The sequence below is a fragment of the Numenius arquata genome, chromosome 8 (assembly GCF_964106895.1).
Source record: "Numenius arquata chromosome 8, bNumArq3.hap1.1, whole genome shotgun sequence".
NCBI lineage: Eukaryota > Metazoa > Chordata > Aves > Charadriiformes > Scolopacidae > Numenius > Numenius arquata.
The window spans coordinates 8,233,488-8,254,307 of NC_133583.1; the positions used below are offsets into that span (position 1 = coordinate 8,233,488).

A 20,820-nucleotide genomic window follows, 5' to 3' on the forward strand; every position below is an offset into this window, starting at 1 on the left:
AGTGCTCAGGGCAGCCACAAATAGTCTGAGCTAATAAAAGAGCATCTTCCACAGCCAAGCTGCAAACTTGTGCCTACTCTTGACTATAAGAAGATGCTGGGGCTCTTCCAAGTGCGTCCTTCTGCTTTTGAGCATTGGGTGGGACTTTCAAGGACTGATGCAGATCAAGCCTCGGACACCCCATTCACTTTATTCAGAAACTCCCACAGAAACCAGTGTGGTACCTCTTAGGAAGCCATGGTCTTCTATGTGAGAAGCCCAGTGTGGACTGGCATCCAGTTTCAGCTCTGCTATGTGCACAGGCACTGTTTTTCCTGTGCCTCTGATTCCTTCCCTACCATCTGAATAACTTTGTGATTGAGTTGTTCAGCAATTGCTTCTTACTTTGGATTTTTACTGTGCTTAGCACAAGCTTTTGATCGAAGCCAGGGACTCGGGATGCTGGCTCACAGCACACTGCATTAGAATAAAAAGGGTTTGCATACGATGAGATGACAAAGTGAATTGATCTGATAAAAGGCTCTTAAGTCATTAATTCAAGTCATGCAAAATTAAGAAACATTTCAGCAATAACAGAAACTGTGTTAGGGCCTTTGCGATTTCAAAGAACGCTTTCTTAATTGGCTTCACAATATTGTTCCTTTCAGCTTTGTGTTGTAACAGAGGGATATTAGGAAATTTATGTTTTCAGAGTCACCAGTGGCTCCCAAACAAGCTTTTCAGGGCTGTGCCATGTTTTTCTTTACTTTAATAATGGGAAAGCCTTCTAGGGACTCTCACATTCAATCCATCTTTCTACCCCAGAAAAAGAGCATCAGCTGATTTTTTAAGCTTTCACAGATCTTCCCTACCTGGCCAAAAACCAAGGGGGTGGGGGAAGAGACCGAGCAACACTAGGGATGCATTATCAATATGAAGCTGTGATACCCTCATGGACGAGGCTGCCAGATTAAGTCCTGGCTGAGGCTCAAACCCCACGGAGCAACACCTTACCTGCTGAGCTTCATTTCAAAACCCACCGCATCCATTTGCGTTTCTCCTTTCAGCTCCATCCCATGTAGCACAAAGACACAGACCTTCCCTCTCAAAACAACTGGCTGCTGGCCTCCTACCGCAATTTGTCGTTGCACCAAAATCTGTCACAAAACATCCTCTTAGCTTCTGGAAACACTAAGACCCTTTTTATGTCGAGGAGCTAAATCTTGTTACTCAGCTGGCATTAATTTCCCTCTTTTAAGACCAAGGGTTTTGATCCCTTCCTGTTTAAAAAATTATGCACCAAAGCTAAATCATTCCTGTCTTGTTTCTAGACAAGGAAGAAGAGCAAATGAAAAGGGTTGCAATGTTTTGCTGGCTCACTCATCTTAACTGTCTTGGTAGCGGCTTGTTAAATTCTGACAGAGGACATTCTGTTCCTGATGCGTGAATCTGCTTTTTGTGCCCCCTTGGGTTGTCACAATGGGATAAACATTGTCTCTGAGCCAGGACCTTATAGGTAGCAATCTAAACAAAGATTAGAATAATTAGAATCATACTGAGGCTCTGGTCCTAACCAAGCCCATGGCTGGGTAGCCAATATCACTCAGCTCCAATACAAACACTTTATTGGCCATCCTTTTTCCCCAGCACCCCTAGTCTGGGCCACCTCTTCGCTTATCTGGCTTCTCCTCTTCACAGTTCCATGAAAGAACAGGCTCAGCTGACTGACACGTTTAATTAAGTCAGCCCTTTGCTCACACGAGCACAGCACTGCCAGAGATGCATTGCAAATGCTGGACTCGAAATTCCTTCCCTAGCGATCACTCGATGAACAGGTCAGCTGGAGGAGGAAATAAAAATAAATAAATGCTCCTTCCAGAAGGGTTAATGGTGGGTTGGGAACCACGCAGCCTAAACTCAATGTTTATGGAAGGCTGCAACAGATTTTGTGGTTGCTGCCAATTGTGAAACCCATCACTGGTATTGCTCCGCTCAGGGGTGTGGCACACTGGGGTAACTGGGAGAGCCCTGGGGAACCAACCGGCCATGCCATGCATGCTGCTGTCCCGAAGGGAGATGGGGCTGCATGTTTTTGCAGTGGTCTCCCCATCCTCTCCCTACAGTGGTGTGGGAGATGATGGAGAGGTCTGGGAGAGCACGGGCTGCCGTTCCCTGGCATTAGGCTGGGCTGGGGGCTGCACCCATGGGCTAACTGGTGTTGGGGCCTTGGGACCCACCCCGAGGCAGTCAGCACGCCCTCCCAAAGCACGTACATAGTGAACACAAAGCCCCTGAGCACTGACATTTCACTCCATGGACCGTTTCTGCAGAGGAGTGAGTTCAGCCAGGTTTGGTCAAGATTTTATTCCATTTAAAAGGGACCAGCACAAGGCACCCAGGCACTGGGTGTTATCTCTGTGTGTGGTTCACTCCTGCTTTCCTTCTAAAGTGCCAACCCATTTTTTCTTTTAAAGTGCTGATCATTTTGTGATTTTCACATTTTTGATCTCCTGCAGCAGGTCAGACATTAGGGTGAGACTGACTAACAAGATCATGAAATCTTCAAAGTCAATTTTGTTCTCCAACTCCTCATCCAGCGCAGAAATTATTTCCTGGTATTTTGGTTTGTTTTCTTGGCCCTATGGAGAATTTTAAATGAAAAAAAAATTAAGCATGAAGTTCCTTTTTTATTGCATTATATAAAAAAAAAAAAAAGACAGACACCTCTGTAAAAATTAATGTATTTTTCTATCTTCCCATTCAGCTTTTTATGTCCACATTCATATGAGTTTTTCTAAAGGTATCCCAAGAAACTCAAACAGAAATATTATTGCAATCAGACAGGAGAACAACCAGTCCCCAAAGTTTCCACTTGAATCCAGAATACATCTTTTAAGACATCTAGTCATGATTGAAAATCTGGCAGTGATGATGATGTAGCTGGTAACTGGTGGAAAAAAAAATGGATCCCCATGTGTTGATAAAACCAGGGAGAGGAAAAAACTAACCCACCCTCCTGACCTCAAGACAGGTCCTCAAATATGTACTGTGAAGGTCTCAGAAACTGTTGATTTTACAGACATAGCTTCAATAGTTGCTATTCTCTGTCTTGTTGGGCATTACTCTTGGAATGGAAGGGATTATTAAAATTAAGTATCATGTCTATTATTCATATTTCCTTATTAAAAAAAAAAAAAAAAAGAATTACAGGATATTTTTTTAGCTTTATAGTTTTTAAAACATCTCATGATTCCAAATTTGATTGGCTACTCATAGTTTCAAGTTCTTTTCCATAAGGTACCTCGTTTCTAATTTGGTACTAATTCCCCCTCCCCAGCCAGTCATGATTTTTTTTTATTCTTGGAAGCAAAGGTATTATCAAGAATGTTTTTACTCCTAAACATCCCTTTTATTTACTTAGTTGAGCTTTTTTTACTAGTCCTATGTAGTTTTTGCTACCATAGAATCATAGAATCATCCAGGTTGGAAGAGACCCTTGGGATCATCAAGTCCAACCATCTACCCTACACTACAAAGTTCTTCCCTATACCATATCCCCCAACACCACATCTAAACGGCTCTTAAACACATCCAGGGATGGTGACTCAACCACCTCCCTGGGCAGCCTATTCCAATGCCCAACCACCCTTTCTGTGAAAAATTCTTTCCTAATGTTCAGTCTAAACCTACCCTGCTGGAGCTTGAAGCCATTCCCTCTCGTTCTGTCATTAATTACCTGTGTGAAGAGACCAGCACCAACCTCTCTACAGTGTCCTTTCAAGTAGTTGTAGAGTGTGATGAGGTCTCCCCTCAGCCTCCTCTTCCTCATACTAAACAGTCCCAGCTCCTTCAACCGCTCTTCATATGATTTGTTTTCCAACTTACCACTTAATAAAACTTTTTTTTATTATTTATTTAACAAGGGAAAAAATATCTGCAAGAAGTTTACAGCCACAAGTGCCAACATAGCTGGTTTTCACCATACCTGGCTGCCACCAACACCCCTGGTGGGTGACAACGGAGAAGTGCTTTCCAATCCATTTCTCCCAGTGGCCCGACCAGTGACCACAGTGCATGCAGCTCTATGGCACGGGGCTGGCTTTCCTGGTACTGGGTCAGTACTCTGAGGGTTTTTTTTTTTTTCCTTTTTGCAATTGTCCTACTTTGTTAACAAAAATGCAAACAGGCATGTCAACAGCTGCCCCCGCTCCTTTAGCCCTGCGTTAGACGCAGGCTCAACATAAAGCAGCTCAATTCTCTGAAGATGTTTGTACCAAATCACTGAAGCCACCCGGGATTACCCCGTGGGCTGATGCTCGCCCAGCTGCAGGACAGAGACGAGGTACTATTCCTGCACCCAAAGCACCCAGTACCACCCACTCACCCGAGCCCCCTCACCTGTATGAAACGCCCAAACTGGGTTTGCAGCAGGCTTTTGGTTTCAGCTTTGCTGAGCTTGCCCTCGGGGTCAGCAGAGTTGTTATACACCAAAGCCGCGGTAGCAAAAGCTTTTTCAAGGTCTGAGCCTTTTCCTAGAGCTAGGGAGGAAAAAAAGGGAAAAAAGAAACCAGTTATCAGCCTATCAGAAAAAGTGGCATTTCAGATATAATTGAAAGGAATCTGTCAGAACCATCCTGAGTGGGTGGAAATCTGTGTAGTTTCATTAAAGTTAATGAGACTGAAACTGTTTATATCCACAGAGGACCTGGCCCAGATTTTATTTGGAGTGGGCCAGCAACATGCCTCATGTCCCATGGAAACACACCCCAAAAAAGGAGCTTTCAGTTGGAGCTGGGGCACACAGCAGCGGTAACACAAGGTGATGAGTGAGACCCGTCTGGTCTGTCCCCACCCTGGGCACCCAACAAGGACCTGCCCCACCATGGGGACAGGCCACACTGGCCATCTTTTGGATGCATTTGGACTCGCAGGATCCTGTATCAGGGAAAACATGGCTCATCTGGGAAGCCTGGCTGAACAGAAATGTCCATGTCTGAGCACCAGGGCTGCACTTCAGCATTACAGTGTACTTGGGATTTTGGCTGGATTCATGCCCCCCACTTCTGAGCTGCATTTTAGGGAGGGACTTTTTATCAGGGAGTATAGCAATAGGATGAGGGGTAATGGTTTCAAACTGAAAGGGGGGAAATTTAGATTAGATATAAGGAAGAAATTCTTTATGGTGAGTGTGGTGGGACACTGGAACAGATTGCCCAGAGAAGCTGTGGCTGCCTCATCCCTGGAGGTGTTCAAGGCCAGGCTGGATGGGGCTTTGAGCAACCTGCTCTAGTGGGAGGTGTCCCTTCCCCTGGCAGGGGGGTTGGAACTCGATGATCTTTAAGGTCCCTTCCAACCCGAACCATTCTGTGATTTTAAAGACTGCACACTCAGATCTCATTTACCATCATATACTACAGGTGACTGGGGCTGTGATTTTTAAGGGAAAGGCAAGCAGAAGAGGAGATGCAGATCAACGCCAGAGCATGCTACACAGGGACCCAAGAGACCCCCTCATCTTGCACCGGCTGAGGGTCTGCACGGTCTCAGCAGCTCTGCTGTCACCAGGATTTGCTGCACTCAGGCTGTGGCTTTGGAAGCCCTGAACCCCAAGGGGCAACAAATGGATCCCCTTACCTTTGATTGATGCCAGCTGCTTGGCTATAGGTATGCTGGTAGTGAGAGAGAAGAGAGGCACAGTTATCACCTGGCGAATCATGTGTGTACATATAGTTTCTCCATGAGTGGGCTTGCTCATTTCTGTCTCATTTAATCCCCCAGGAACTCAGGGCTTCCCAAGGGAGACTGCCTTTCCTTCGCAGCGGAAAGGAAAACGGCCTTTACAAGCAGCACACAACATCCCACAGCTCCCAATTCCTCACCTAAGCAAGTAGCTTGGAGTTGTTATTAAAGGTACTTATTAAAGAATTTTAAGAGAGGAGACATTGCCACATCCTTCAGGTAATTTCTTGAGCCCATCCCCAGGGAAGTACAGAGGGGTCCGTCATCCTCCATACACCAGTGCTCCCAGTTTGGAGCAGACATGTAACTTTTATTTCCAGCAGGACTCACACCCGTGAGAAGCACCTCCCTGCTTTCTGTTAAAACTTAAAGCCTGCTTACTTTTGCTAAAGTGCTGGAAACTAATTACAGAGAAGAGATTGCTTGCTGATAGAAACAAACACATCCAGATAATGAATTTCAAGACAAATAGCAGATCACCAGAGAAGCAAAGAAGAAAGCGATGACTTACAGCTTGGGCATTCCTGCTGTGGCCGAAGGGCTGGTTTTGGTGGGAGCAGGAGCTGGCTGATTGACCGAGTACTGCTTGGTGCTGGGAACGCTTGCTCTGCAGCCACACATCTCGGGGCCGGGGTGTTTGTGATCTCTAAGCAACTCGAGCAATAGCAAACAGGTGAATTCAGGCTCTGCCCTGGGAAAGCAGCCTGCTCGCAGCCGTGCCCTATCAATAATGTAAGTGCTACCTGGTGATCACGGAGCTGGATAAATACGTCAGGCTGAAGCAGTCCCCATAAGGCAGCGCTGCTGGGGTGGAGAGTAGGGTGGCTTTTATTTTATGTGAGACTTTGACAGAAACTAAACCAACCTAATGGAGCCTGAATTTGTAGGATTGTAACTTTGCATCAGGAATAAATGACACCAAATCCATTCAGCCATACATGTTATCATTTTAATGGGAAACCTTTCTAATGTGGGCTAACGTAACTTGCCCCAAGCTATAAAGTGAGCTGTTCCTACAGACCGAGTCAGAAACCAAGCCTTTCCCAGTTCCTGACCCAGCATTTATCCCAGGTGAGCATGGTCCTGCTCTAATATTTATTTCCCCGGTGCAATGCAAAGAGATCTGTTCTTCCTCTGAACCACTTGCAAAGCAGCATCCACCACGGAACCTCTGCTTTGGTATCTACCGGAATGGATGCTGCCGGCTTCCAAAAGCAGCACGGAGCCATGTGGCAGAGCAGTCCCACATTAGAGAGACTGGAAGGGCTCCGATGAACTTTGTTATTTATTGGCATGGATATCGCTATTAGAAAACACACAGCTTGTCACGCTGCCTATCTCTGCGCACGGTCTCCTTTCTGCGGATCCTTTGCCTAGAGGTGTCTAGACAGGATAACTTTGACCTAAAAGACCAAGCGGCCGTTTTAATCCCAGGGTGGTCTGTTAATAGATAGTGACTTCAGCTACCTCATCCAGCTCATCCTTCCTGGTGAAAGGATACAATACTGATGTTAAAACTGCCCAGGATGAGACTTTATGTAACAGGACACGCAAAGGAGACTGCAACAGATGGCCTAGAGAATTAAAATGTTTTCCTCATTTAGTAGAAGCTAAATTACTGAAGGCTAATGAATAAGGATGTTCACCACCTTACTGTTCCTGGATTTTAATTATCTTAAAAAGCATGGGAAAAGAGAACCTTTAATTTTCCATCTAAGAGTGTCATTACTCAAACAATTCAGAGACTTTTTCTGAGAGGTTTAAGCTGTCTTAGATCTCTAGTGCATTCTTTAGGACTGGCTCATGAATAAAACAGAGCCTGTAATTGCAATGACGCAGCCAAAACACATATAATCAATGCTCATTATCCCATCAATTAACACACTAAAATTAAACAAGAATTCAGGCTTAGTAATCTGCCACCAGCTAAAAAAAAAAAAAGTCTTGATATCATGTTGAAGTGATAATTCCCTTTCACATCTGTTGAACCATACAACGAGGCATGAAAAGCCTTACATCCCGGTTAATCTGCAGAATGGTAATGTTTGGTCTTAGCGTCCAAGGTAAAAACGAGAGTGAGAAACAGACTCTCTTGCATGTTTATCAGCTACAGGCAGTGCTGTGAGGTATCTGGCAAAGCCAGCCCTCTGCGTTTTGGGCTCTTTCCACCGCTGATCAGATTTCAGCTCACAGGTTTTCTAATCTAACCGACTCGGGAGAGGCTGAGCTCTGGAACAGGTGATGTGCTTTGCTGGGGGTAGTAACAAGTTCGAGCAAGCTTGGGGTACATTATCCCTCTAGGATGTACTAATTAGCGTATGCAGGAGCGTTAGTGCCTAACAGATAAAGGGCAGCATGAGGATAACCCTCACCTTTGCAGATGATCAGCTTTGAAGACAGTAAGATTTTGGCTGTATGTGTTGCTGGTGTATTCTGGTCAGCAAGGTGTGCGGGGAGCCGGGCCATCTGCTCTGTATCTATTTTGATACAGTCTATTTATGTTTGAAATACCCAGGTGCTTTTGTCGGTCAACTTTTAGCACATTTGACACGTTAACAATATTGTCTGCACAAAATATGCCACCTGACACTTCAAACTGCAAACTCCTTACAGGCAGTTCCCTTAGAATAATCGCTGCTGCAAAAAGCTGCAGTCCCCACTTCACTTTTGGTATTTTCCCAGGGTTTTCCCATCCTCTTTAAAGCACTTTGTGCAATTCAAGAAGACTTAGGTTGCGAAACCTTTGTGTGTGATGGAGCCCTGGCTCCCTTAGCGATGACTCTACAACACCGGGCAGGGGCAGGCACGGGCATGTCTGCGGCGAGCAGGCACAGCCAAGGGCTGGAGGCACAGGGGAAGACCTCAAACAGGAGATGCTTTCACACTATGAGCCACCCAGACTTCATTTCTCCAGCAGCTGCAGGAGAAGTGCTGCTAACTTGCACCCAGAGAGGCAATAGCTTGATTTCTTTGTGGCTAAAACACAGTCATTTTGATCTTACATGACGTGTCTATTTTTTTCCAAACAGCCAAGACTGAAAAGTCTCAACTCCATCTTAGCCCAAAGCAGGACTGGCTGTCACAGCCTCATACGATTTTCCTCTTGCTCCATCCCTTTGAAATCAATTACTTACCATGGGGAAAGTGAGCAGAAGCAGCAGATCAATGTGCTCATGGCGATTGGTTTCTCAACATCAGCCACAGCCTGTGGTGCCTCCACACTGCCTGTACCCCTCCTGCCCAGGCAAGAGGGCTCAGCCCCACTGGGGAAGGACCATCTCCTCCTCTTCTGCAAAGCGGAGACACAACCCAGCGCAGGTTAATGCAGGATTTAACCAGCTGAAGGGATTGATAGCCATGCTGCTGCCACAAGCAGTCTGCTTCGCACAAACGTGAGTTAGTCAATGGCCACTGCACCCCTCTGGACGAAGAGCCAAACGGGCTCCTGCTCACCAGCAGCTGGTTTACCCATGCTAACATACTGCTAAGCATCCCAAAACCTGAACCCCTGCATTTATTCCAGGAGGATAAATAAAATCACAGACTGAGTGCTTCCTACCCATTAGTTTCTCCATCACCACGCCTTTTGGGGTGCACGCTGCTGCTCCCATCTGTGCTGGGATGGTGTAAGTGATGTTCTGATTTGCCTCCTGGCCCATCCTGATTTTTTTAAAAACATCTCTTCATAGTCAATTTGATTTCACTCAAGGGTGAAACCTGCACCGGTATTTATCTGCATCAGTTGTGCCGGGTGCAGTTTGCTGACTGGTGCCTGATCGTAGAATCACAGAATTGTCTCAGTTGGAAGCGACCTTTCAGACCAACGAGTCCAACCATTAGCCTAACGCTGACAAAACCCACGTCCCTCAGCACTACGTCTACCTGTCTTTTAAACACCTCCAGGGATTTCCACCATTTCCCGGGGCAGCCTGTTCCAATGCTTGGTAACCCTTTTGGTGCAGAAATTTTTCCCAATATCGAATCTAAACCTCCCCTGGCACAACTTGAAGTCATTTCCTCTTGTCCTTGATGGTTAAGCTGTGACCAGCGCTCCTCCGAGTGATGCAAACTGGTGCCCCGCAGGGCATGCTCACACTCAGCAGCTCTGTGCAGGGGTCAGGGTGAGGGGGAGACCCCGGCTGGGAGCCCACCTCCCCTACCGCACACACGGGAGATAACCCAGCTCAGCCCAGGATTTAGCTTCAGGGTCACGAATGATTAAAATATTTATGAATCCCATTGCTGAGCGAGAGCAGGTAAATTCTCATTTAAGAAAAGCTATTAGAACTGGCCTGTTTTCCGCGAGACATTGTTTGCCATCTCACGTCCAGGCATTTTTCAGATGTGGTACAGCACTTTAGCCAAAATACGCTCGTGCCTCATATGGGGGCTGTCAGGGAGCAGAGTGGCTGCGGGGATCCCCTGAGCACAGACATCCAGCCCCCTCGGTTTCTTTGAAAATCTAACAGATAAGGGATGAGCCTAACATTTTTGGTATGATGTTCATTTTCAGAGGGAAGCCTGCAAATATTATTACTGAATAATTTTCCCCCTGAGAAATGTTTTATTATAGGACATTTAGATTTTAAAAAGGCAGCTATATTCAAAAAACCCTAAAATCTTCTTAAAGAAGGACACAACAATAAAAATGTAAGGAAAGAAACTGGTAGCTAAATGCCTTCCCCTTCCCCCCCCACTCAACTATTGGGATTTCATATCAAAATGCTAAGATCTTCACACTGGGGATGTATGGTATTGACAAATGATGGGACAATCAGCACCAGATATTAATACTAAAATATAGATTTTTGCTGCTGTTAGGAAAAAAAGAAGGAGGAAAAGCTCTTGAATTAAGTAGCATGAGGGAAGAAAAAGAAATCCTGAAAAAAGATTAGTTAAGTCAGGGAGAACATAAGCTAAGTAGCCCATCCATTCACATATATAAAGATTTTGACTCAAATCTGGCTTAAAACTAGCAGACAGAGGACTAAATGCTTATGACATGATATGGCATAATACGAGAAGAAATTTTTCAGAAAAGGATGAAACAATATGTGGCAGTTTTTACTCGGTAGTTCTTTATCTGTCTGTAATATTAACTGTGAAGCTCTGGAGATATTGTCAGGAGCAGACCATAGACAGGTGCAGTGTGTGTTGCACACAACTGCCTCTTTCATCACTACATCAGAGTTTCAGCCAAGAATAATTCAGGGCTAGAGCCTGAATTGCTCATTCAAATTGAGAGCATATACAGGTTGGAAATAATTAACCTAATCAGGTCAGGCAATTGCAATATGAATTCATGCAACAGGAACACAAACTTTCTCCCAGTCCTGGCCATCACCAGGTCTCTGTTATAGGCAGCTCGATGGCCACGGTGATGAAGATTTAATCTGTCATCGTGAAAGTAATGCACAACAAATAAATACCCTGTTAAGTAAGGGTACAGCCCTGTGGGCTGGATTTGCATCTAAATTCATCCTTGCCTCCTTGATGTGCTGGGCAGGGAACAAAGCAGGCTGCAGAACCACTGGGTACCCATAGCAGTGCTCCAACCCCTCTCCACTGCAGCTTTGCAAAGTGTATCCCCTCCCCAGTCAAGAGTGATGGGGAAACCCTAAAACAGTGTGTGAGGATACCTCTGCCTTGGCCTCTCAGGCACCTGGAGAGAAAGTCCTGTGCTCCCACCTCCCCCTGCCACTCTCACAGAGGTACCCACTTCTCCTCCACAGCTCTGCACTTGATAACGCTCCCATCTCAGGTAGCTGAGAAATGGGCTATAAAGAGAAACACATGGGAAAACAGGAGGGACAGCACAGAAGATCAAGGAACATGTTTTTTCCCAGGCTGACCTAGTTATTTAACTAACTGGCAGAGATACTCATAATGATGAAGTAGAAAAGCAATCAGTCTGCCAGCAGCAGTTTCACAGAGGATGCTCGAGTTTACTTAGCTATTTGTCTTAAACCCAGGAAACTTCAAATACAGTCTTTTCCATCTTGTTGCTCAACACTTTGCTATGCAGTCACTATTCCCAGTTCAAATAAACTTCAGGTTTCTCAACGATTTCCAAAGGATGTCATAAGACTCGAATCCAGAGGAACATGGAGGAAACAGATATATTTTCTTACATAGCACAGACAAGCGCATGCATCATTTTTATTTTCCCTTTTGCTGCTGCCATACTATATTAATGTGAGAAGCTACAGATTAAGAGATTCTTCATCCATCCTAATTCACAGTGAAGACGATAACAATCAGCTCAACTGTGCTGTGCAGCACCAAGGAGCTAATATACCTGTGAATGCCTGGCCAACTGGGTAAAGCAAAGGGCTTTCATGAAGACACAAAAACATGGGCCTCTTTCACTACTTTTGTCAACTCTTCCACCAGCTCTGCCCTTCATGAGAAAATCTTAGATTTGGAGTTACGCAAATAATACCCAAAATAAGTCATCATCTTGATTCTGTCCTCAATCTTGTATTAGAAACTGTCCTTTCTCCAGGGGTGTCAACTCCTGAGGGTTTGAAAGCTGCAGTTCCTGTGCTCACATGGTTACACAAGAATTTCAGCTTGTTTGAAATGCGGGAATGAACCTAAACGAAACTTAAGTTTCTAATTCTCAGCATCGGATAGACAAGTCTGGAAATGGGACCCTGCTGATCTATGTGGAAAAGCTGATGAAGAAAAAGCTAGTTGACACAAAACACCTCTATTTATTTCTAGTGGAGAGACTTAGATGACCCAACTTGAGATATTCCTGATCAACTAATACAAAGTGGATTTTTTTTCCAAGAAAAAAAGAAAAAAGAAAAAAGAAAAAGAAAAAAAAAAGAAAAAAAAAGAAAAAAAAAGAAAAAGAAAAAGAAAAAGAAAAAGAAAAAAGAAAAAGAAAAAGAAAAAAGAAAAAGAAAAAAGAAAAAGAAAAAAGAAAAAAGAAAAAGAAGTAGGACTATGTGGGAGGCGGCATGAAGAGCACACATCCCACCCCCACCCCCTGCCACACACACGGATTTCACTTTCTCCTGGCTTGCCTATATCTAACTTTTTCCAAACTTAAAAAAAAAAAAAAAAAAAAAGGAACAAAAGAACTGAAAGCCAAAATAAAATTTTTCATCGACCCAGAAAATTGTATTTTTCTCCCATTTGGAATACCAGGACATCTAGATATTTCAGTTTGTCCTGTCCACAGCTCAAACATGGCTTCTCAGCAATCCTCAGAACTGGGATAGTTAGCACAGTACTGGGCTCATCCTACTGGCAGGTGGAAAGAGAGGTAAAGAGGCAGGCAGGTATTAAATTGCAGTTTTAATTATTTTTTTTTTTAAAACTTGTGATACTGACCTTTAACGACAAGTGTCTGTAGAAGTGTCATACTCCACTGTACATTAAAACAATCCTCATAAACGTGTTGGAAAACAGTAAGAATATGACCAAAAAGGCCAAGCACAGGAATAGTTATTTACCTTTAATAGTTTTCTTTTTAGTTATTTTGCAGTGACATTTTAGTATTAACATACTCTGAAAACACACATTGTATGCAATAACTTTATTAGGGTCAAATAGATATCACAATATAGATTCATCCACCGAGTAGCCATAAATTGGTTACAACAATCATAGAAGAGACTAAGCTGTTTTAAGCTAAGATGCTTTCAACATTACAGCTCATACAATAAGATTATATACTGATACACTTTGATTTAGAAATGCAGATGATCAGTTTTGCTTAGTGTATTGTGCTTCAGGCTTTCATTTGTATCAACGTGTCCCTTATGCTGGAGTGAGGAAGGGCTGAATTTCCCCGGGAGAAATCCAAACGGGCTACAGGTCTGGCTATTTTAGGATGAGTTCCTCTGAGCCTGGGTTATTTGGTCAATCCAGTTACATTCTCCAGTAGCACCAAGCTAGCGCTCAGAGCAGCGACAGAACAGAGGGATATCTAACAATCTTGAAACAGCACGGATGGGAAGGTTCTCTCATTATAAGAGGATATAATGGAATATTTATGCTTTGTAAGGTCACAAAAACACATGCGGTTTTCCTGTTTTGCTGTATTAAGCAACAGGGCGTTTTCACACCTGGTTTTGTATACTGATATCTGCACCTCTGTTATCTTAGTTAAATAAATACCTTTGTAAACATATAACACAGTTACTTGGTCCTTATTTTCCACAGCTCACGTTAAAAGATTCACAAAACATCCATAGAAATAGTGATTTATAGAATGAATACTTAGCTGAGTTAAATGGAATAAACATTGGTCAGGTACCATATATACTACTGAATGCCATTTCAAGGAAAAACATTTTAGTTACAAAGCATTCAGAACCTGGGTAAGCCATATATTCAACTCTGCAAAATATATAAAAGATGCATACTTCTTTTAAACGTACATTTAACAAAATGTAGTGGCAGAAGTCGAGAAGTTCCATTTACACAGTGCAGACATTTGGTAGTATGAAACTGATTATCCATGCACTAAATTACGGATGACTCGGTTAACTGAAATAATAGTAAAGTCTTCTGAAACAAAAAGGCATAACCAAAACAAATGCTCTGAAAAGTCACAGACAGGCAGTTTCGAAAATTTAGGTGCAATATTACATGCATGGATATACAGAATAATCTGTAGAAATAATAGTAAAACACTTCCGTTTTTCACCAAAATGCAGAAGGAAATTCAATTATATTATGCATATTAAATACTACAGACTTGAGGCTACAAAATGCTTCTACCATCTTAACACATACAAAACTACCATAAAGTTATCTCTACAGAACATACTACAACACCGACTCCAGGTCACCACCTGCGATGAGCATATCCCCTGCATCTGGCTAGTCAGGGAAAAAAAGGCCAACTCCAGCCCACCGGCCACCTCCCATCTGCCTCGGGAGGTAGGCTTAGATCTTCAATCGACATTAAACAGCGTGTTGTAGTATTAATTTATGTAAAACCCTTAAAAATCTGGCGCCACCAAAACTTAAGACCTGTTAAACCTCTACATGTGAGGGACGCAAGAGCTGCGTGAACCCTAAATTTGATTAGAGAAGGAGGTTGGCCCACTCTGGCCATAGCTCTGGGACTGGCCATATTCACCCACCTGGCCGTAGGAGCCCGGCTGGTTGTAGCCACCAGTCGGCCCGTAGCTGTCTTGGTTGTAGCCCCCTTGGTTGTAGCTACTGGACTGCTTCTCCATGGTGTCCGGAGGGTGTCGCTGGCCCGAGGAATGCCAGCCCGTCTCCTTAAACACAAACCAAATGTTGCCTGCCCAGAGGATAAAGTTCAAGAAGCCAAAGACCTAGGTGGGGAGAAGAGAAGCTCGTCACCCGGCAGCCACGGTCTCACAGCCCAGCCTAACGTTATGGACCCTGCACGCTCCTGGGAAAAGTCAACACCGCTACCAGTCCATTCTTCTCCCCAAAACTGCTTTGGAGCGAATTCCCAAATTCACTTCCCTTAGCTGTAGCTCCCAAGGTGTCTGTTTTCCTTTCTGTTTCCAAAAAAAAAGTTGAGTTTTTAGGCCAAAATAATTTTTTTTTTTGTTTGAAAACAATTTAGTTTAAAGAAACTGTGTAAAGATAAAATCGAAAGAAAATATTTAAAAAGAGAGAAATGAATTGTTCTGCTGGCCTAAAGCATTTTTTAAAAAAACCAAAACATTCTGAAGACCAATTTTATGTTGATTTTTGAGGATTTTTAAAGGAAACTGTCAGGCACAAAACCTTTTCTTCCTAAAGGAGAGCACAGACCCTTTATCAAAAGCGTTGCAGCGAGCAAGTCAAAAGCAGACAGGCCAAGCGATGCACTTGGACCGACGCTTCGCTTTCTCCCCTCCCCAGCCCTGCCCGCTCGTCCCGTTGCTGCTCCACGGCAGAGAGCTCTCAGGAGTCACGCTCTGCCTTTCCCCGCAGCAAGACTCTACTTCCAATTAAATCTCTTCAGCTAACTGGTTTACAGCAGCCGATTTAGGTCGATACAGGGGTAAAAAGAGATGAAAATAATACGTTTGCAAGGTAGTGGTGAGAAGAAGTAATCGAAGTCACTTACAACCGAAGTGTTGAGGCTTGACATAACAGGGCTGCGAACAGGCAAGCATTTGTTGGACTGCTGTTTGCAGGCAGACATCAGTAATAGCACTTCGTCTGGGTCGGTCGCAATCTTTACATCTGACAGTCCTTTAGCCCAAGCAGATGAGCCCACTAGCCACAAGAATGAGAAGACCACTGTCACAATGAAATCCTAAAAGACAAATTAGTTAGAAGCATTACACTGGTGTGTCCGTTGGGAAGAAAAAAATATTAAAAATCACCAGAAAACTGAAAACTTGCATCAGATGAGAGAAAAAACAAGAGCTTGTTATTTCGTGGAAGGCTGTGATTACTGTCATCACCTACAGAGCTAATTTTCAGAAGTGCCTGATGTGCCTAAAAGGGTAGAGTCCTTCGGCTGCCATTTGCATCTCCGACCCCAAGGCCACCTTCCCACAAGTGTGTGGCTGGTACCCATGATGCTGAGCTGCCTTGGAAATTGGGCTGTTCACAGCACCTGGCTGATGAATTGAGATCAATTAAAAAAAATATAGATGCCTGGAAAGGAGCCGGGCCCTCTTGAGGGCTGGCTCCCACCCCAGGTACTCCTACAGAGAGCTGGGGCAGGTTTCTGATAGGAAGCGTTTCCATCTGCAGCAGCATCTCAGGGGGAACCTGAAATTGGCTAATCCTCAACTACCAGATGAGGGGTTTTCTCACCAGCTACAGGTAAGGCCAAACGTCCCCACTGCACAAGCCGCACAGCCGCTAATTATCACGAGTGAACAAATAAACAGCGAGACTTGCCAAGCAGGGAGACTCCTCAACTCCTCTCTGTCCTGGTAAAGCATTTGCTCCTAATTCCCATCCATGTGAAAAGAGGGGAGAAGGGATGGGGGGGCCCTCCAGGATCCAGTGCCACCGAGCAGCTCTGCTCTGAACCACTCTGCTCACTTTTCCCTTGAAAGACTCTCAGGAGCACCCACAGGCATAAACTTCTCCTTGTCTTAGCCAGAACAAGTGGCCAAGTGACACTGTTGTTGTGTGGGTTTGGGGGGAAAGGAGGGGGGAGGTGTGATTTTTCAAGCTTTCTTGTGTCTTGCTAAAACAGAAGAGCCTTTCTGCTGTCATATTCCATCCCATCTGTCAGCCCACAACAGATGGTGGAGGTGCCAAAGTCTAACATACCACTAACTGCATCGCTGCGTCTTGATATCCCACCTCCCATGGGGGCTGCTTCCCCTTCCCCCTTACAAAGTAAAGGTGTACATGGAAGGAAGAGGAATGTTCATTAAAAATACAGCATTTCCAGTTGCTATCCAAAGAAATAAGTGATCCCTGGGAAACATCATTCTCCTCTTCTGCAAGCACACATGACATTTGAGGAAGGAGCTCTCTGTGGCACTGGAGGATGGAGGACATGAGCTTCTTCCATGATGGAAGACACACCAGTCAATAAACCAGCGGCACAAGTGAGCCATGAACAAAGGATTTCTCTGCTCACACAGATGGGATTAAATTGACTGTGCTTGGATGCTTTCCCAAAGGATACATCCTTCTCTTTTAACAGTGCCACAATTCGTTTTCTGCAGGCCTGTGTCTGCTGCCGAGCTTTGAGTTCCTCTGACCTCCCTTCGTGCTGGACAAATGGGCTCTCTTGAAGAGCGTGAAGCCCAGGAGCTGACAACTATCTTAACAGCCTCTGGGCAGGCAGAGGCATACAGCCCAGAGTAATTTTCCTTCTCAGGGAGATTTCCGGCAAAAGGAATTATTGTATCTTATATGTCCTTGCAGTAACTGAATGAGAAACGGACTCCTAGAGGCAACAGCTCAACTGCAAACATCTCCTAAAAATTCCAGCTGGTAGAAGCACAAGATATTCACTGAGCTATGGATTATGACGGGATATGCCCTTTATTTGCTATGAGGCTTGACATGTTATCTACCTGGTTGCCAACCATTGTATAGCTTCTGAATGACACAATAGACAGAGACACACCAGAGTTTTGGGGACTACATATTTTAAACGACAAGCAATTCTCTCAATGCCACCACACTATTAGACTTTGCAAGCTAAATCAAGCTCTGCAATCAGTGCGTTGGCAATAACAATAAAATAAATGCATAACAGCAGGTAGAAATTTGAAGCAAACAGAGACAAATTGACCAAAACTAACATAATGTAGGAGCTTAAACTTGCTAAAAAGAGGTAAGTTTTAAAAGTGAGCAAAGTTCTTCAGGTGGATGACAGCAGCAGAGGTTCAGACTGCTGTCGAGCTCGCAGAGCCTGACCCCACGTTAGTGAGGCATTTGCACAACTCGTGGCACTAATGACTGCAATCTGCACGAGTCCCTCACTCTAATTCCTAGTAGCTCGTGCCTTGGGCTCTGAGGTACGGCCAGGAATATCCAAGAGCACTGTGCAGTTGAGAGGCTGGTCCTAAAGGAACTAAGTATTTCACGTTATTTCTCAGGTCTTGTCTTCATCTCACCCCATCCTCCAGCCTTCTGCTGACTTCCTCTGCTCCTCTGCACTAGGGTGTCCACACAAGCCTAACCCTGCCCGGTCCTGCCCTCTCTGCCACTAATTCCCCTGCTTGAGAGTGAATCAGAGCCTTGGGGAAAAGGTCCCTGCTCTGGAATGTCTGTCTGGGTGCAAGAAACACACCGAGCCAAAATGGAAAGATCACACAGCAGGATTTAGGGAAGAAACCATCCAGCCCCATTGATGGCTGGGGGACACAACCACCCTCAGAAGAACATTACAAGACCAACGGCTTGTCAAGACAGGACAGAAGGGCTAATGAAACATAAGGAATTTTTCAGCAGGTGCTCTCACCAAGGCTACATGGCTGGATTCGGGCTCTTGGATGATTTGTTCCATCTCCTCTGCGCTGTGCAAGGAGTAAAATATACCACTAGAGGAAACTTGCATCCTCCTATTTATTTTGAATCTTCGCTAACCTTCAGCTTTGGCTGGAACTTGAACCTCTCTTGTTTTCAAGTGGGTTTGGATTTCTGGCTGAACATTTTCACAGCTCTGGGTGGAACAGAGTTACAAGATAATGGCATGCTGAAAATAAAAGTGAGTTTCAAGCTAAGCTGTTCTGTGGCTTAACGTCTATCTGGGGAATTTCTCCTTGGTAATTAAAGCCAGAGTGTCTGCATACTAAAACAAATCTTGCATTTGAATGTTTAATACCCCCATAGCATGGGTGATTTTTTTTTTTCCTTTGGAACAAAGTAATTTTTGTAGTTGCTCTCTTGAAATGGTGTCTACAGATCTCTTCAGCATGTATTGTTGTATGGGTACACCATACTCCTAATTGCAAAGTTTCTTTCTCAGATCTCAGCTGAGATACTTTGGTCTGCCTACAGGTGCCTTTGGGAAGGATGCAAAATAGGAACGTGTAGGAGAAAGCAGAAAACAGGATTTAAAATATGCTGAATATCCAAGGAGGGAGTTTTTAAGAGCTTGAAGTATGTGTAACAAAAAAAAATATAAATATTCTTGCTGCCTTTTTCAAGTTGAAACTTGCTATTACTGAGTTTGCCAAAAATGTCTACTTGGAACAATTTTATATATTACATGTTTTAGAACAGAACTGTGAATGCCTTTTCTTTTCATGGGAACTGAAACATTTCTCCTTGCTATCAAGCTACTGGCTTTTGCAAAATGCCCATTTTTGGAGGGGGCAGCCGTTTAAGTCTCCCGAGGGCAATTTGGGATTCCCCAGTGTCCAGCACAGTTTCACTCGGCCAAAAGCATCTGCAGAAGCTGCTTGTTTGCTCGAAAAGGGGATGCATTTCATCTGCTCTGAGCTGGTCAGTGGCTTCAGCAATCCCCAGAGCGCTGTGACAAAAGTGTCCCGACATGCTCTCTGTGCCCTGCTCTCCCTCCCAGCCAGCACTGTCCACGTTTGGCACAATGGCCCTGGGCAAAACCTCAGCTCTGGCCTGACCATGCCTGGCATCCCTGCTGCGCTCGAGATCCCTCCTCCCTCCCTGAACCACAGCTGATGGCCCCACAACTGGCTTCCATGCAGGGCTTTCAGTGCCTCTCTGCAAGCGTTTCCATCTGCTAACGCTTGTGCTACAAAACCTTTTCATTTGACAAAACCTTCTCCTGCATTTACAGCATACAAGGGAGCAACTCTTCAAACGCCGAAACCTGTCAACCCTCCCAGCCAGAGCCTGTTGAGCCCCACGGCACTGTCAACAGGTTTCAGGCACAGCCATGCAGGAGCAGAGGGAGATTTCCTTACCCCAGCAGGGGCAAACCACTCTGAGGATTTGCTTTCACGGTCACAACCAACCTAAAAATTCAAGAACCACCCCAGTGAGAGCCATAGCCCCGGTCGCAGCCCGGGAAAGTGGCCAACAGCAGGTTGCTGTAGGCACTACACGCTTTCCTACGGTGGCATTTTAGCTCTTTTTTAGTTTGAACAAGGTCCCACCCCAGATTTTCTGCAGAACTTGAAAGAATTATGTGCTTCTTGCAACAGCGTATGGCCTTGTGAGCTTGCTTCTGGCAGGGACATGCAGAGCCCTTTGGGAGGCACCAGCATGTACAGCAAGGTCACCATGGCTTGTGTTTCAAAAAGGAGAAGACAAAAGCAGGCTGAGATAGCTCTTTGAAATGCAAAGAATTATTCAGGTTATTGATAATTTAATTTTTTTAACTGTAAAGGATTCAGTCTTTGTTTTTACAGATAGCTCTTTATTCTTTCTATATCTATTTCTAGAAAGCCGGACAAAGGGGAGGAAATAAAACATGTTTAATCAAAGACATCTCCAAAGAGCAGACTAGGAGTGTACTTAACTCCCTTGGCCTACAACATATGTAAAGAACCAAATGCCTTTCTGCTTAATGTGATTATTCACAGGACTCCAGATGCAAAGGGAAGATCTCATCTTCTTACATGTAAGCATCTTTACGCACTGTAGGAACGAGATTATCAAGTAATCGCTACAAAAATGAAATACCTCTTTTCAGGGCTCTGTCAGTTTTCTTGGCTAAATCATTTTATGCTTTTATATTAATTGGTTGGAATACTAATAAAGTGA

General features: G+C 44.4%; 2 protein-coding genes across 2 annotated transcripts in view; both read right to left on the bottom strand.

Moving 5' to 3' along the window:
* Positions 1-2,459: 2,459 nt before the first annotated feature.
* Positions 2,460-6,339, bottom strand: SNTN (sentan, cilia apical structure protein). The gene is made up of 4 exons (XM_074152571.1): positions 6,230-6,339; positions 5,614-5,648; positions 4,378-4,517; positions 2,460-2,618 (listed from the first exon to the last, which is right to left on the bottom strand). The coding sequence occupies exons 1-4, from the start codon at positions 6,337-6,339 to the stop codon at positions 2,460-2,462; spliced, it is 444 nt and encodes a 147-aa protein (XP_074008672.1).
* Positions 6,340-14,756: 8,417 nt separating this feature from the next.
* The window catches only part of SYNPR (synaptoporin), a 106,699-nt gene continuing 100,635 nt past the window's right edge, over positions 14,757-20,820 (bottom strand). The window contains exons 5-6 of the mRNA XM_074152278.1: positions 15,773-15,964; positions 14,757-15,023 (exon numbers count right to left, since the gene is read on the bottom strand). Of these exons, the coding sequence (XP_074008379.1) occupies positions 14,757-15,023; positions 15,773-15,964 (459 nt within the window). The remainder of the gene's footprint in view (positions 15,024-15,772; positions 15,965-20,820) is intronic.

What these genes read in the sequence shown, in the direction of transcription:
- SNTN (XM_074152571.1), bottom strand. Translation starts at nt 6,339, where the DNA reads ATGTGTGGCTGCAGAGCAAGCGTTCCCAGCACCAAGCAGTACTCGGTC. An exon ending in GCAGCTGGCATCAATCAAAG is followed by an intron (nt 4,518 to 5,613) that starts GTAAGGGGATCC and finishes TTTCCTCCCTAG; the next exon opens with CTCTAGGAAAAGGCTCAGAC. An exon ending in AGTTTGGGCGTTTCATACAG is followed by an intron (nt 2,619 to 4,377) that starts GTGAGGGGGCTC and finishes AATTCTCCATAG; the next exon opens with GGCCAAGAAAACAAACCAAA.